Raw genomic sequence first — 13,235 nt, forward strand, 5'->3', positions numbered from 1 at the left:
AACCATTTAGCCACTCCGTGTTAACCACTTAGCCAAAACATGCTAACCACTGAATTCCATGTGCTAACCACTGATCCCCTGCATGCTAACCACTGAGCCTCGGTGCTGCCGTGTATAACATGGGGCAGTGTTTTTATGATCTGGGTGATATTTTCCCTCCTGGGATACCTGTAGTTTTCTTGCTGTATATTTTGGACTTTGTTTCCCGGACTGTGGACTCGCAGGGACTTCTCGGGATTATCGGCCATTTTCAGGCTCTTACTCAGAGATCGCTTGGGGTATGAGGAAGCAGATTGAGCAGTCCTGCCAGGTCCGCCCCGCACATTCCACCTGTATATTCGGAGATTACTTCCTCGTAGTCGCAGTCAGCAGGAGCTCAGGATGGGGCAGACTTTATGTAGGAGATGCTGTCCCTGCTGTTCGTGCTGTCCCTGCCACCGGGAGCCATATACGGACCCCACCTTCCCAGAACTGGAAATCACAAGCCCTGATAAAATTCTGAAACCCTCTGAGAGCAAGTTCCACTCATTCAATAAAGCCCACAATGACGAGAAAGCCAAGAGGAACAATGATCCCATCATCCACCAAAAACAGATCATTACCCTGAAAAGGGAGGATGACATAATCAATGGCGAGGACAACCCGGGATTTGTGGACACATTAGACAATTCTGAGAACGTGAGGAACCTCAGCCCCCCAAGCTTCATCATTGAACCGAGCACCCAAAACGATGACATCCACCCTCCATATACACAACCAGACGAAAATCAAAGATTAAGTGCCATGTCCCGGGACCTCCGAGCCAAGAAAGTCTCAACCTACAACTATAAACCACGCTCATCCCTGGACCTGGACATAAAAAAGGGGCAACAGGTGGAGGTTATCGAAGTCCGAGGAGAATGGGTGATTGCAAGGACCATCGATCACATTGAAGAAAGCAAAACCGGGTATATCCCCAAGTCCTACCTGGCCAACGAGGGGAGTCTGGAGGCAGAGGAGTAAGTAATATGTCCAATCTTATAGAGGTACTATGTCACCAGTATCTTAGAGCAGAATATTATGTATGGTATGCTCGCCATCTCTCCAGAAATGTCCGGGAGGTTCCCAAAACCTCCCAGAAATTAGCAGCTCAGGAAAGTTTCTTGAAAGTTTCTCGTGGATAATCTATCATTAGATTTGGCCCATGTGTTCAAAGACACATTTAGAGGGTAGGAAACGGGTATGCAGCAGGTGAGGGGAGTAAAATGGAAGCCTGTAAAAGGGGGGAACAAATTGGTGACCTGCAAAAGTATGGCCAACTCTCCACCATCACCATTAATCATTCGTGGTCCAGTGAGGGTCGTATCCATCAGGACATCTTTAGTCTACAGTCCAGATGTTTCAATAAGTGGGGAGCATTAGCACGGAGAGGGACTCGGGATTGGTGACAAGATTGGCAGCCTATGCCTAGAGGCTATCACCACTGTGCTCGTCAACCATATCTGGAGTAGATTACAGCAGGCAGAGGCCATAAGGGACATGTAACAAGGAGGGACACTGATGGGCCCTAAGCAGAACCTGTGAGCACGTCTCCTGCTGCTATCACAGCCAGTACAGACCTCCCGGCTGACTTGTTGGTAGTGCCCCCCCTCCTGATTAGCAATTCCTCTGCAACCAAGTCACCCTGTTATCGTGTCAGCACTTGTCCACCTCAACTCCATACCTCAATAACTAACGGCAGGATCCCAGTGACCGATATCAGGTTTGTCATGGGTTCATGTCACTGTGTTATCACACCTATGTGTCATCTCAGACCAATCCGATGCCGACCCATTGGCAGGATAGTGCCTGGGGGCCACATACTTAGAGCTCCCAGGGACACAACAATGTCTTTGCGTAAGAGTCCGTGCATTAAATATGTTGGCAAATGTAAAGAATCATTGTTTTAGGGCATGGTTCCCCAACTCCAGTCCTCAAGGCCCCCCAACAGGTCATGTTTTCAGGACTTCCTTAGTATTGCACAGGCGATAATTCCATCACCTGCACAGGCAATAATTCCATCACCTGTGCAATACATGACCTGTTGGTGGGCCTTGAGGACTGGAGTTGGGGAACCCTGTTTTAGGGGGTTGTCGAGTACAACTTTGGCAAAAGAATGGTTTAAAAAAAAATGAGAGAAACAATCCTCACCTCACCTCACCTGGCCTAACCAGGTGTCCACCCATCTGTCACCCTCACCCAGGGTAGTTCTGTGCTTGTGGCTGAAGGTCCAGCTCGGGCTCCGGGGCACAGAGATGAGGTACCTACGTCAGCGGTGACAAGAATGTGACCTGGAATTGCTGCTATGTAAGAATTTGGAGCCTAAAGTAAAATTCAACCACTGAAGAGAAGGCGGGTGGACGCCCAGAAACAAGGATGGGTCCCCAATATCGAGGGTGAAAGCTGGAGACATAACCCAGTAGTCGTCTATGAGTGGTCCTCCAAGTCTGCAGGTCAGGTGATATGTACGGAGCCCCCGGGTGTCGTATGGGGGATACAATGTCATGACGCACCTGCTCTGGAGCCACTGACCAATGACAGTCATGATAAATATCCCGACCAATCAGTGAAGAACAACAGTTTAATAGATGACCCTATCTTCATCATAATCCCAGAGATTAAAGGGATCGGAGGGCATAGGTGTGATCCGGAGTGATCAATTAATAGGTATGATCCAAAGTGATCCATTCATAGGTGTGATCCGGAGTGATCGAGGTTTTCTAATTATTTTAATAATATAAATCTGATCATTGTGCCGTGCGTTAGTATTCAGCCCCTCAGTCAGTACTTTGTAGGACCACCTTTCTCTGCAGTTACTGCTGCAGTCCTTTGGGGTCTGTCTCTCCCAGCTTTCACCGCAGTCTTTTGGGGTCTATCTCTCCCACCATTCTCTGCTGCAGTCTTTTGGGGTCTGTCTCTCCCACCTTTCTCTGCTGCAGTCTTTTGGGGTCTGTCTCTCCCACCTTTCTCTGCTGCAGTCTTTTGGGGTCTGTCTCTCCCAGCTTTCACCGCAGTCTTTTGGGGTCTGTCTCTCCCAGCTTTCACCGCAGTCTTTTGGGGTCTGTCTCTCCAGCTTTCTCTGCTGCAGTCTTTTGGGGTCTATCTCTCCCACCTTTCTCAGCAGTCTTTTGGGGTCTGTCTCTCCCACCTTTCTCTGCTGCAGTCTTTTGGGGACTGTCTCTCCCACCTTTCTCTGCTGCAGTCTTTTGGGGTCTGTCTCTCCCAGCTTTCACCGCAGTCTTTTGGGGTCTGTCTCTCCCAGCTTTCACCGCAGTCTTTTGGGGTCTATCTCTCCCACCTTTCTCTGCTGCAGTCTTTTGGGGTCTGTCTCTCCCACCTTTCTCTGCTGCAGTCTTTTGGGGTCTGTCTCTCCCAGCTTTCACCGCAGTCTTTTGGGGTCTGTCTCTCCCAGCTTTCACCGCAGTCTTTTGGGGTCTATCTCTCCCACCTTTCTCTGCTGCAGTCTTTTGGGGTCAGTCTCTCCCACCTTTCTCTGCAGTCTTTTGGGGTCTTACTCTGCCACCTTTCTCTGCAGTCTTTTGGAGTCTGTCTCTCCCACCTTTCTCAGCAGTCTTTTGGGGTCTTTCTCTCCCACCTTTCTCTGCTGCAGTCTTTTGGGGTCTGTCTCTCCCACCTTTCTCTGCTGCAGTCTTTTGGGGTCTGTCTCTCCCACCTTTCTCTGCTGCAGTCTTTTGAGGTCTGTCTCTCTAGCTTTCACCGCAGTCTTTTGGGGTCAGTCTCTCCCACCTTTCTCTGCAGTCTTTTGGGGTCTTACTCTCCCACCATTCTCTGCAGTCTTTTGGGGTCTGTCTCTCCCACCTTTCTCTGCAGTTACTGCTGCAGTCCTTTGGGGTATGTCTTTCCAGCTTTCACCGCAGTATTTTGGGGTCTATCTCTCCCACCTTTCTCTGCTGTAGTCTTTTGGGGTCTGTCTCTCCCACCTTTCTATGCTGCAGTCTTTTGAGGTCTGTCTCTCCCACCTTTCTCTGCAGTTACTGCTGCAGTCTTTTGGGGTCTGTCTCTCCCACCTTTCTCTGCAGTCTTTTGGGGTCTGTCTCTCTCACCTTTCTCTGCAGTCTTTTGGGGTCTGTCTCTCCCACCTTTCTCAGCAGTCTTTTGGGGTCTGTCTCTCCCACCTTTCTCTGCAGTCTTTTGGGGTCTGTCTCTCCCACCTTTCTCTGCTGCAGTCTTTTGGGGTCTGTCTCTCCCAGCTTTCACCACAGTCTTTTGGGGTCTTACTCTCCCACCTTTCTCTGCTGCAGTCTTTTGAGGTCTGTCTCTCCCACCTTTCTCTGCAGTTACTGCTGCAGTCTTTTGGGGTCTGTCTCTCCCAGCTTTCACCGCAGTCTTTTGGGGTCTGTCTCTCCCAGCTTTCACCGCAGTCTTTTGGGGTCTTACTCTCCCACCTTTCTCTGCAGTCTTTTGGGGTCTGTCTCTCCAGTTTTCTCTGCTGCAGTCTTTTGGGGTCTGTCTCTCACACCTTTCTCTGCTGCAGTCTTTTGAGGTCTGTCTCTCCCACCTTTCTCTGCAGTTACTGCTGCAGTCTTTTGGAGTCTGTCTCTCTAGCTTTCACCGCAGTCTTTTGGGGTCTGTCTCTCCCACCTTTCTCTGCAGTCTTTAGGGGTCTTACTCTCCCACCTTTCTCTGCTGCAGTCTTTTGGGGTCTGTCTCTCCCACCTTTCTCTGCTGCAGTCTTTTGGCATCTGTCTCTCCCACCATTCTCTGCAGTCTTTTGGGGTCTGTCTCTCCCACCTTTCTCTGCAGTTACTGCTGCAGTCCTTTGGGGTCTGTCTCTCCAGCTTTCACCGCAGTCTTTTGGGGTCTATCTCTCCCACCTTTCTCTGCTGTAGTCTTTTGGGGTCTGTCTCTCCCACCTTTCTATGCTGCAGTCTTTTGAGGTCTGTCTCTCCCACCTTTCTCTGCAGTTACTGCTGCAGTCTTTTGGGGTCTGTCTCTCCCACCTTTCCCTGCAGTCTTTTGGGGTCTGTCTCTCTCACCTTTCTCTGCAGTCTTTTGTGGTCTGTCTCTCCCACCTTTCTCAGCAGTCTTTTGGGGTCTGTCTCTCCCACCTTTCTCTGCAGTCTTTTGGGGTCTGTCTCTCCCACCATTCTCTGCTGCAGTCTTTTGGGGTCTGTCTCTCCAGCTTTCTCTGCAGTCTTTTGGAGTCTGTCTCTCCCACCTTTCTCTGCAGTCTTTTGGGGTCTGTCTCTCCAGCTTTCGCTGCAGTCTTTTGGGGTCTGTCTCTCCAGCTTTCGCTGAAGTCTTTTGGGGAGTGTCTCTCCAGCTTTGCACATCTAGAGGTGACATTGTGCCCCGTCTTCTTTGCCCCCTCGCTCTCGCTCAGTGATTGGATGGAGACGTCTGTGATCAGTGATTTTCGCGTCTTGTCACAGATTCTCTGGGATTTGGGTCTGGACTGTGACGGCGCCGTTCACACAAAGGAATACGCTCTGATCTAAACCCTCCATTGTAGCTCTGCAGGATGTTTAGGACCATTGTCCTGCTGGAAGGTGAACCTACTCCCCAGTCTGCAGCCTCTAACAGGTTTTCCTCCAGAATTGGCCAAAATTTTGTTCCATCCATCTTTCCACCACCTCTTACCAGTTTCCCTGCCCCTGCTGAAGAAAAGCCTCCCCACAGCAGGATGCTACCACCACCATGTGTGACGGTGTGGATGCTGTTTTCAGGGTGATATGCAGTGTTAGTTTTCCACCACTCACATGGCATTTTACAAGATCTCTTTTGGTCTTATCTGACCAGAGAACCTTCCTCCACATGCTCTCTGTATCCCTTACATGGGATTTCTTATGGCTTTCAGAAATGTTTTTCTTATTACCACTCCTCCATGAAGGCGAGATTCGTGAAGTATACAAATAATAGTTGTCCTGTGGACAGATTCTTCCCTCTGAGCTGTGGATCTCGCAGCTCCTTCAGTGACCATGGATCTCTTGTGCTCTCCTTGCTTGGGATGTCAGTTTAGGTGGACGGTCATGTCTTGGTACGTTTTCAGCTGTGCCATTCTGCTTCCATTTTTGGATGCTGAATTGAACAATGCTCTGTTAGGTTTTCAGAGCTTTGCCTATATTTTATAACCTAACCCTGCTTTACTCTTCTCTGCAACTTTATCCCAGAACTGTCTGGTGGTGTTCTTTGGTTTTTAGCTTTATCCCTGACCTGTCTGGTGGGCTCCTTGGTTTTCAGCTTTATCCCTGACCTGTCTGGTGTGTTCGTTGGTTTTCAAGATGCTGTTTGATCCCTAATGTTCTCACACCTCCGAGGTCTTCACAGAACAGCTGTAGTTACACTGAGAATAAACTACGCACAGGGGGATGCAATTTACTAATTATGTGATTTCTGAAGGCAATTGGTCACTCAGGATTTTATTTAGGGGCACCAGACTAAAGGGGGTGAATACAAATGCACCTCACAATTTTCAGTTTTATATTTTTAAAATGATTAGAAAGCCAGGTATAATTTGCTTTACATGGCAAAAATACTTGTTACTTAGTGTTGATATCACATAAAATCCCAATAAAATAAATTGGCGTAACGTGAAAAAATGTGGAAGAGTTCAAGGAGTAGAAATACTTTTTCAAGGCACTGTAACTGGTAGTAACCAGCAGCAGATTTAACCATACACTACAATATCAGACTTTGTAGGCTACTTAAATTGTAAAAAAACAGTCCAAAAATTATCCAATTTTGGGGGCAGATGCCTGCCTTGCTCTTTTCTACATCCAGGCAGTACAAACATAAGAAGACGTGGCATTTTTCACAGTTGGGTACAAACTGTATTCCTGTTTGGAAAGTATCAAGAGCTTTTTTTTTCTTTGCAGAATGAAGAAGCAATATCTTTTTCATAAGTTGTCCAAAAATTATCCATTTCTAGGAATTTAAAAACAGGATTGCTGTCCTTGGTGGGATTTGAATCCAGGACCCCACTTTTTATCAAGATTTCCAAAAATTATCATTTTCTTAAGGAGCAAGGATCAGACTTACTGTTTTCAAACTGAAGAAGCAATAGAGAACAAAAGCCGTGAAAAGAACTGTCCCTATGTTCAAAGCTGCGTCATGTTTGCTTACCTTCAAGAGAGCGCTTCTTGCATCAGATGGCATGAAAGCCTGCACTGATCCATGCCTGATTCATTTTGACGAATGTTGGGTTTTTCGACACTTGTAGTGGATAACCTGCTCTGCTGCATCAAACTGGGCTCGTTCTTGCCACTGGTGCAGTCTGTTCCCCCATAAGTCCATGGGATCAGAGCTCAGGGTATCCTCTGGAGACAGGACGCAGGGGGAGCGGCTGATCTGGAGCGATCCATTAATAGGTATGATCTGGAGCGATCCATTAATAGGTATGATCCGGAGCGATCCATTAATAGGTATGATCCGGAGCGATCCATTAATAGGTATGATCCGGAGCGATCCATTAATAGGTATGATCCGGAGCGATCCATTAATAGGTATGATCCGGAGCGATCCATTAATAGATATGATCTGGAGCGATCCATTAATAGGTGTGATCTGGGGCGATCCATTAATAGGTGTGATCCGGAGTGATCCATTAATAGGTGTGATCTGGAGCGATCCATTAATAGGTGTGATCTGGAGCGATCCATTAATAGGTGTGATCTAGAGCGATCCATTAATAGGTGTGATCTGGGGCAATCCATTAATAGGTGTGATCCGGAGTGATCCATTAATAGGTATGATCTGGAGCGATCCATTAATAGGTATGATCCGGAGCGATCCATTAATAGATATGATCTGGAGCGATCCATTAATACATATGATCCGGAGTGATCCATTAATAGATATGATCCGGAGCGATCCATTAATAGGTGTGATCCGGAGTGATCCATTAATAGATATGATCTGGAGCGATCCATTAATAGATATGATCCGGAGTGATCCATTAATAGATATGATCCGGAGCGATCCATTAATAGGTGTGATCCGGAGCGATCCATTAATAGGTATGATCTGGAGCGATCCATTAATAGGTGTGATCCGGAGCGATCCATTAATAGGTATGATCTGGAGTGATCCATTAATAGGTATGATCCGGAGCAATCCATTAATAGATATGATCCGGAGCGATCCATTAATAGGTATGATCTGGAGCGATCCATTAATAGGTATGATCTGGAGCGATCCATTAATAGGTATGATCCGGAGCGATCCATTAATAGGTATGATCTGGAGAGATCCATTAATAGGTATGATCCGGAGCGATCCATTAATAGGTATGATCCGGAGTGATCCATTAATAGGTATGATCTGGAGTGATCCATTAATAGGTATGATCCGGAGCGATCCATTAATAGGTATGATCCGGAGCGATCCATTAATAGATATGATCTGGAGCGATCCATTAATAGGTATGATCTGGAGCGATCCATTAATAGGTATGATCCGGAGCGATCCATTAATAGGTATGATCCGGAGCGATCCATTAATAGATATGATCCGGAGCGATCCATTAATAGATATGATCCAGAGCGATCCATTAATAGGTAAGATCTGGAGCGATCCATTAATAGATATGATCTGGAGTGATCCATTAATAGGTATGATCTGGAGCGATCCATTAATAGGTATGATCTGGAGCGATCCATTAATAGGTGTGATCTGGGGCGATCCATTAATAGGTGTGATCCGGAGTGATCCATTAATAGGTATGATCTGGAGCGATCCATTAATAGATATGATCTGGAGCGATCCATTAATAGATATGATCTGGAGCGATCCATTAATAGGTGTGATCTGGGGCGATCCATTAATAGGTGTGATCCGGAGTGATCCATTAATAGGTATGATCTGGAGCGATCCATTAATAGGTGTGATCTGGGGCAATCCATTAATAGGTGTGATCCGGAGTGATCCATTAATAGGTATGATCTGGAGCGATCCATTAATAGGTATGATCCGGAGCGATCCATTAATAGATATGATCTGGAGCGATCCATTAATAGGTATGATCTGGAGCGATCCATTAATAGGTGTGATCCAGAGCGATCCATTAATAGGTATGATCTGGAGCGATCCATTAATAGGTATGATCTGGAGCAATCCATTAATAGGTATGATCTGGAGCGATCCATTAATAGGTATGATCTGGAGCGATCCATTAATAGGTATGATCCGGAGCGATCCATTAATAGGTATGATCCGGAGCGATCCATTAATAGGTATGATCTGGAGTGATCCATTAATAGGTATGATCCGGAGCGATCCATTAATAGGTATGATCCGGAGCAATCCATTAATAGGTATGATCCGGAGCGATCCATTAATAGGTATGATCTGGAGCGATCCATTAATAGGTGTGATCTGGAGTGATCCATTAATAGGTATGATCTGGAGAGATCCATTAATAGGTATGATCCGGAGCGATCCATTAATAGGTATGATCCGGAGCGATCCATTAATAGGTATGATCTGGAGTGATCCATTAATAGGTATGATCCGGAGCGATCCATTAATAGATATGATCCGGAGCGATCCATTAATAGATATGATCTGGAGCGATCCATTAATAGGTATGATCTGGAGCGATCCATTAATAGATATGATCCGGAGCAATCCATTAATAGATATGATCTGGAGCGATCCATTAATAGATATGATCTGGAGCGATCCATTAATAGGTATGATCCGGAGTGATCCATTAATAGATATGATCCGGAGCAATCCATTAATAGATATGATCCGGAGCGATCCATTAATAGGTATGATCTGGAGCGATCCATTAATAGGTATGATCCGGAGCGATCCATTAATAGATATGATCCGGAGCGATCCATTAATAGATATGATCTGGAGCGATCCATTAATAGATATGATCCGGAGCAATCCATTAATAGATATGATCTGGAGCGATCCATTAATAGATATGATCCGGAGTGATCCATTAATAGATATGATCTGGAGCGATCCATTAATAGGTATGATCCGGAGCGATCCATTAATAGATATGATCCGGAGTGATCCATTAATAGATATGATCTGGAGCGATCCATTAATAGGTATGATCTGGAGCGATCCATTAATAGATATGATCTGGAGCGATCCATTAATAGGTGTGATCTGGGGTGATCCATTAATAGGTGTGATCCGGAGTGATCCATTAATAGGTATGATCTGGAGCGATCCATTAATAGGTATGATCTGGAGCGATCCATTAATAGGTATGATCTGGGGCAATCCATTAATAGGTGTGATCCGGAGTGATCCATTAATAGGTATGATCTGGAGCGATCCATTAATAGATATGATCTGGAGCGATCCATTAATAGGTATGATCTGGGGCAATCCATTAATAGGTGTGATCCGGAGTGATCCATTAATAGGTATGATCTGGAGCGATCCATTAATAGATATGATCCGGAGCGACCCATTAATAGGTATGATCTGGGGCAATCCATTAATAGGTGTGATCCGGAGTGATCCATTAATAGGTGTGATCCGGAGTGATCCATTAATAGATATGATCTGAAGCGATCCATTAATAGGTGTGATCTGGGGCGATCCATTAATAGGTGTGATCCGGAGTGATCCATTAATAGGTATGATCTGGAGCGATCCATTAATAGGTATGATCTGGAGCGATCCATTAATAGATATGATCTGGAGCGATCCATTAATAGATATGATCCGGAGCGATCCATTAATAGGCATGATCCGGAGCAATCCATTAATAGATATGATCCGGAGCGATCCATTAATAGATATGATCCGGAGCGATCCATTAATAGGTATGATCTGGAGAGATCCATTAATAGATATGATCCGGAGCGATCCATTAATAGGTATGATCTGGAGCGATCCATTAATAGGTATGATCCGGAGCGATCCATTAATAGGTATGATCTGGAGAGATCCATTAATAGGTATGATCCGGAGCGATCCATTAATAGGTATGATCTGGAGCGATCCATTAATAGGTATGATCCGGAGCGATCCATTAATAGGTATGATCTGGAGCGATCCATTAATAGATATGATCCGGAGCAATCCATTAATAGGTATGATCCGGAGCGATCCATTAATAGGTATGATCTGGAGCGATCCATTAATAGATATGATCCGGAGCAATCCATTAATAGGTATGATCTGGAGAGATCCATTAATAGGTATGATCCGGAGCGATCCATTAATAGGTATGATCCGGAGCAATCCATTAATAGATATGATCTGGAGCGATCCATTAATAGATATGATCCGGAGCGATCCATTAATAGATATGATCCGGAGTGATCCATTAATAGATATGATCCGGAGTGATCCATTAATAGGTATGATCTGGAGCGATCCATTAATAGGTATGATCCGGAGCGATCCATTAATAGGTATGATCCGGAGCGATCCATTAATAGGTATGATCCGGAGCGATCCATTAATAGATATGATCTGGAGCGATCCATTAATAGATATGATCCGGAGTGATCCATTAATAGGTATGATCCGGAGCGATCCATTAATAGATATGATCCGGAGCGATCCATTAATAGGTATGATCCGGAGCGATCCATTAATAGATATGATCCGGAGCGATCCATTAATAGGTATGATCTGAAGCGATCCATTAATAGGTATGATCCGGAGCGATCCATTAATAGATATGATCCGGAGCGATCCATTAATAGGTATGATCTGGAGCGATCCATTAATAGATATGATCCGGAGTGATCCATGAATAGAAATGATCCGGAGTGATCCATGAATAGATATGATCTGGAGCGATCCATTAATAGGTATGATCTGGGGCGATCCATTAATAGGTGTGATCTGGGGCGATCCATTAATAGATATAATCCAGAGTGATTCATGAATAGAAATGATCCGGAGTGATCCATGAATAGATATGATCTGGGGCGATCCATTAATAGGTATGATCTGGAGCGATCCATTAATAGGTGTGATCTGGAGCGATCCATTAATAGGTGTGATCTGGGGCGATCCATTAATAGGTGTGATCTGGAGCGATCCATTAATAGGTGTGATCTGGGGCGATCCATTAATAGGTGTGATCTGGGGCGATCCATTAATAGGTGTGATCCGGAGCGATCCATTAATAGGTGTGATCTGGGGCGATCCATTAATAGGTGTGATCTGGAGCGATCCATTAATAGGTGTGATCTGGGGCGATCCATTAATAGGTGTGATCAGGAGCTCGGACTTGACCCTCTCCAGTATGCCGCCTAGTCTCACCTTCTTGTCCACCATCTCCATCAGCTGGCGCCCTTGTCCTAGGTCAGTTGCCACTCCGCCATTACTTCGTTGCCGTTGTCCCCGCGGCTTACAACTCTCGAATGGCATTGTCACTTCTGGATTCCGAGGCCCGTCACGGTTCCGCCTCTTTCTGGGTGGAGCTACTTCCAGGTCACCTCCCGTTTTCTGGCAGGCTCCGCCCATTCTCCCTTGACTTGCGCAATGGGCAGGGTTTCTTTTTCTTCTGCCGTGCCCATTGGGGGAGGGCACCGCTCACCACTGGCCGGCCTCTCTGGACGCATTTTCCCGCAGTTTCTCTTTTACGTCTATATTGCGCCACTCGCCGTCATCTTGCAGTCAGTGTTCAGCTCCATTTTTGTTTTCACTGGATCCTTCCTCACGCAGGTTCAAATCCTGCCGACTATGTGAAATGTAAAGTGCGGCGGAGCGGAAGTCATGACCGAGCTGCTGTCCGGTTACGATCTGGCACTTTACAGACAAATGGTGTCCCAGTCCCAGTGTGCTGTAGGGTGGGGGGTGCATCACACTCACTTGCAGGCCGCAGACCCCCGCGGCCTCCAGGCCTCCATCCTCAGGAGCCGCTGCACACAGTTCAGGGGACACCGGGCTCTTTACAACAGGCAAACGTTTACTTGTTAGTTTGAGTTCATCAGGTGGTGCCAGGTGGGATAGGGCACAGCACTTCATGTTTCTTCCTTCCTCAGCCCTGCACTCGTTCATCCTGAACTATCCTCAAGCCCGCTGACTCCATCAGCCTCGGGGATTTCCTGTCCACTTCAGCAGTGCACCCAGAAGCGGCCATCACCTTCCGTCTATGAGGGTCTCTGTCCATCTTCCACTGTATGAGAGAGGACATGAAGTGCCCGGCAGCCCCTATATCAGACCTTGGGCTCCAGAGGTGACAGGAGCGACCGCTCGGGATCCCAGTAACGCCTCCCACTGCCTGGAACAAGGGGCCCATGCTGCCCCTAGCAGCCCATGCT

At 46.4% G+C, this 13,235-nt stretch overlaps 1 protein-coding gene across 1 annotated transcript in view; it reads left to right on the plus strand.

Moving 5' to 3' along the window:
• The first annotated feature begins 249 nt into the window (after nt 1-249).
• The window catches only part of LOC141258657 (tyrosine-protein kinase-like), a 58,656-nt gene continuing 45,670 nt past the window's right edge, over nt 250-13,235 (plus strand). The window contains exon 1 of the mRNA XM_073673614.1: nt 250-998. Coding sequence (XP_073529715.1) covers nt 382-998 — 617 coding nt within the window. The 5' untranslated portion in view covers nt 250-381. The remainder of the gene's footprint in view (nt 999-13,235) is intronic.

The sequence above is a fragment of the Phyllobates terribilis genome, unplaced genomic scaffold (assembly GCF_046119375.1).
Source record: "Phyllobates terribilis strain yellow unplaced genomic scaffold, ASM4611937v1 Scaffold_3__8_contigs__length_932513732, whole genome shotgun sequence".
In the NCBI taxonomy this organism is placed as follows: domain Eukaryota; kingdom Metazoa; phylum Chordata; class Amphibia; order Anura; family Dendrobatidae; genus Phyllobates; species Phyllobates terribilis.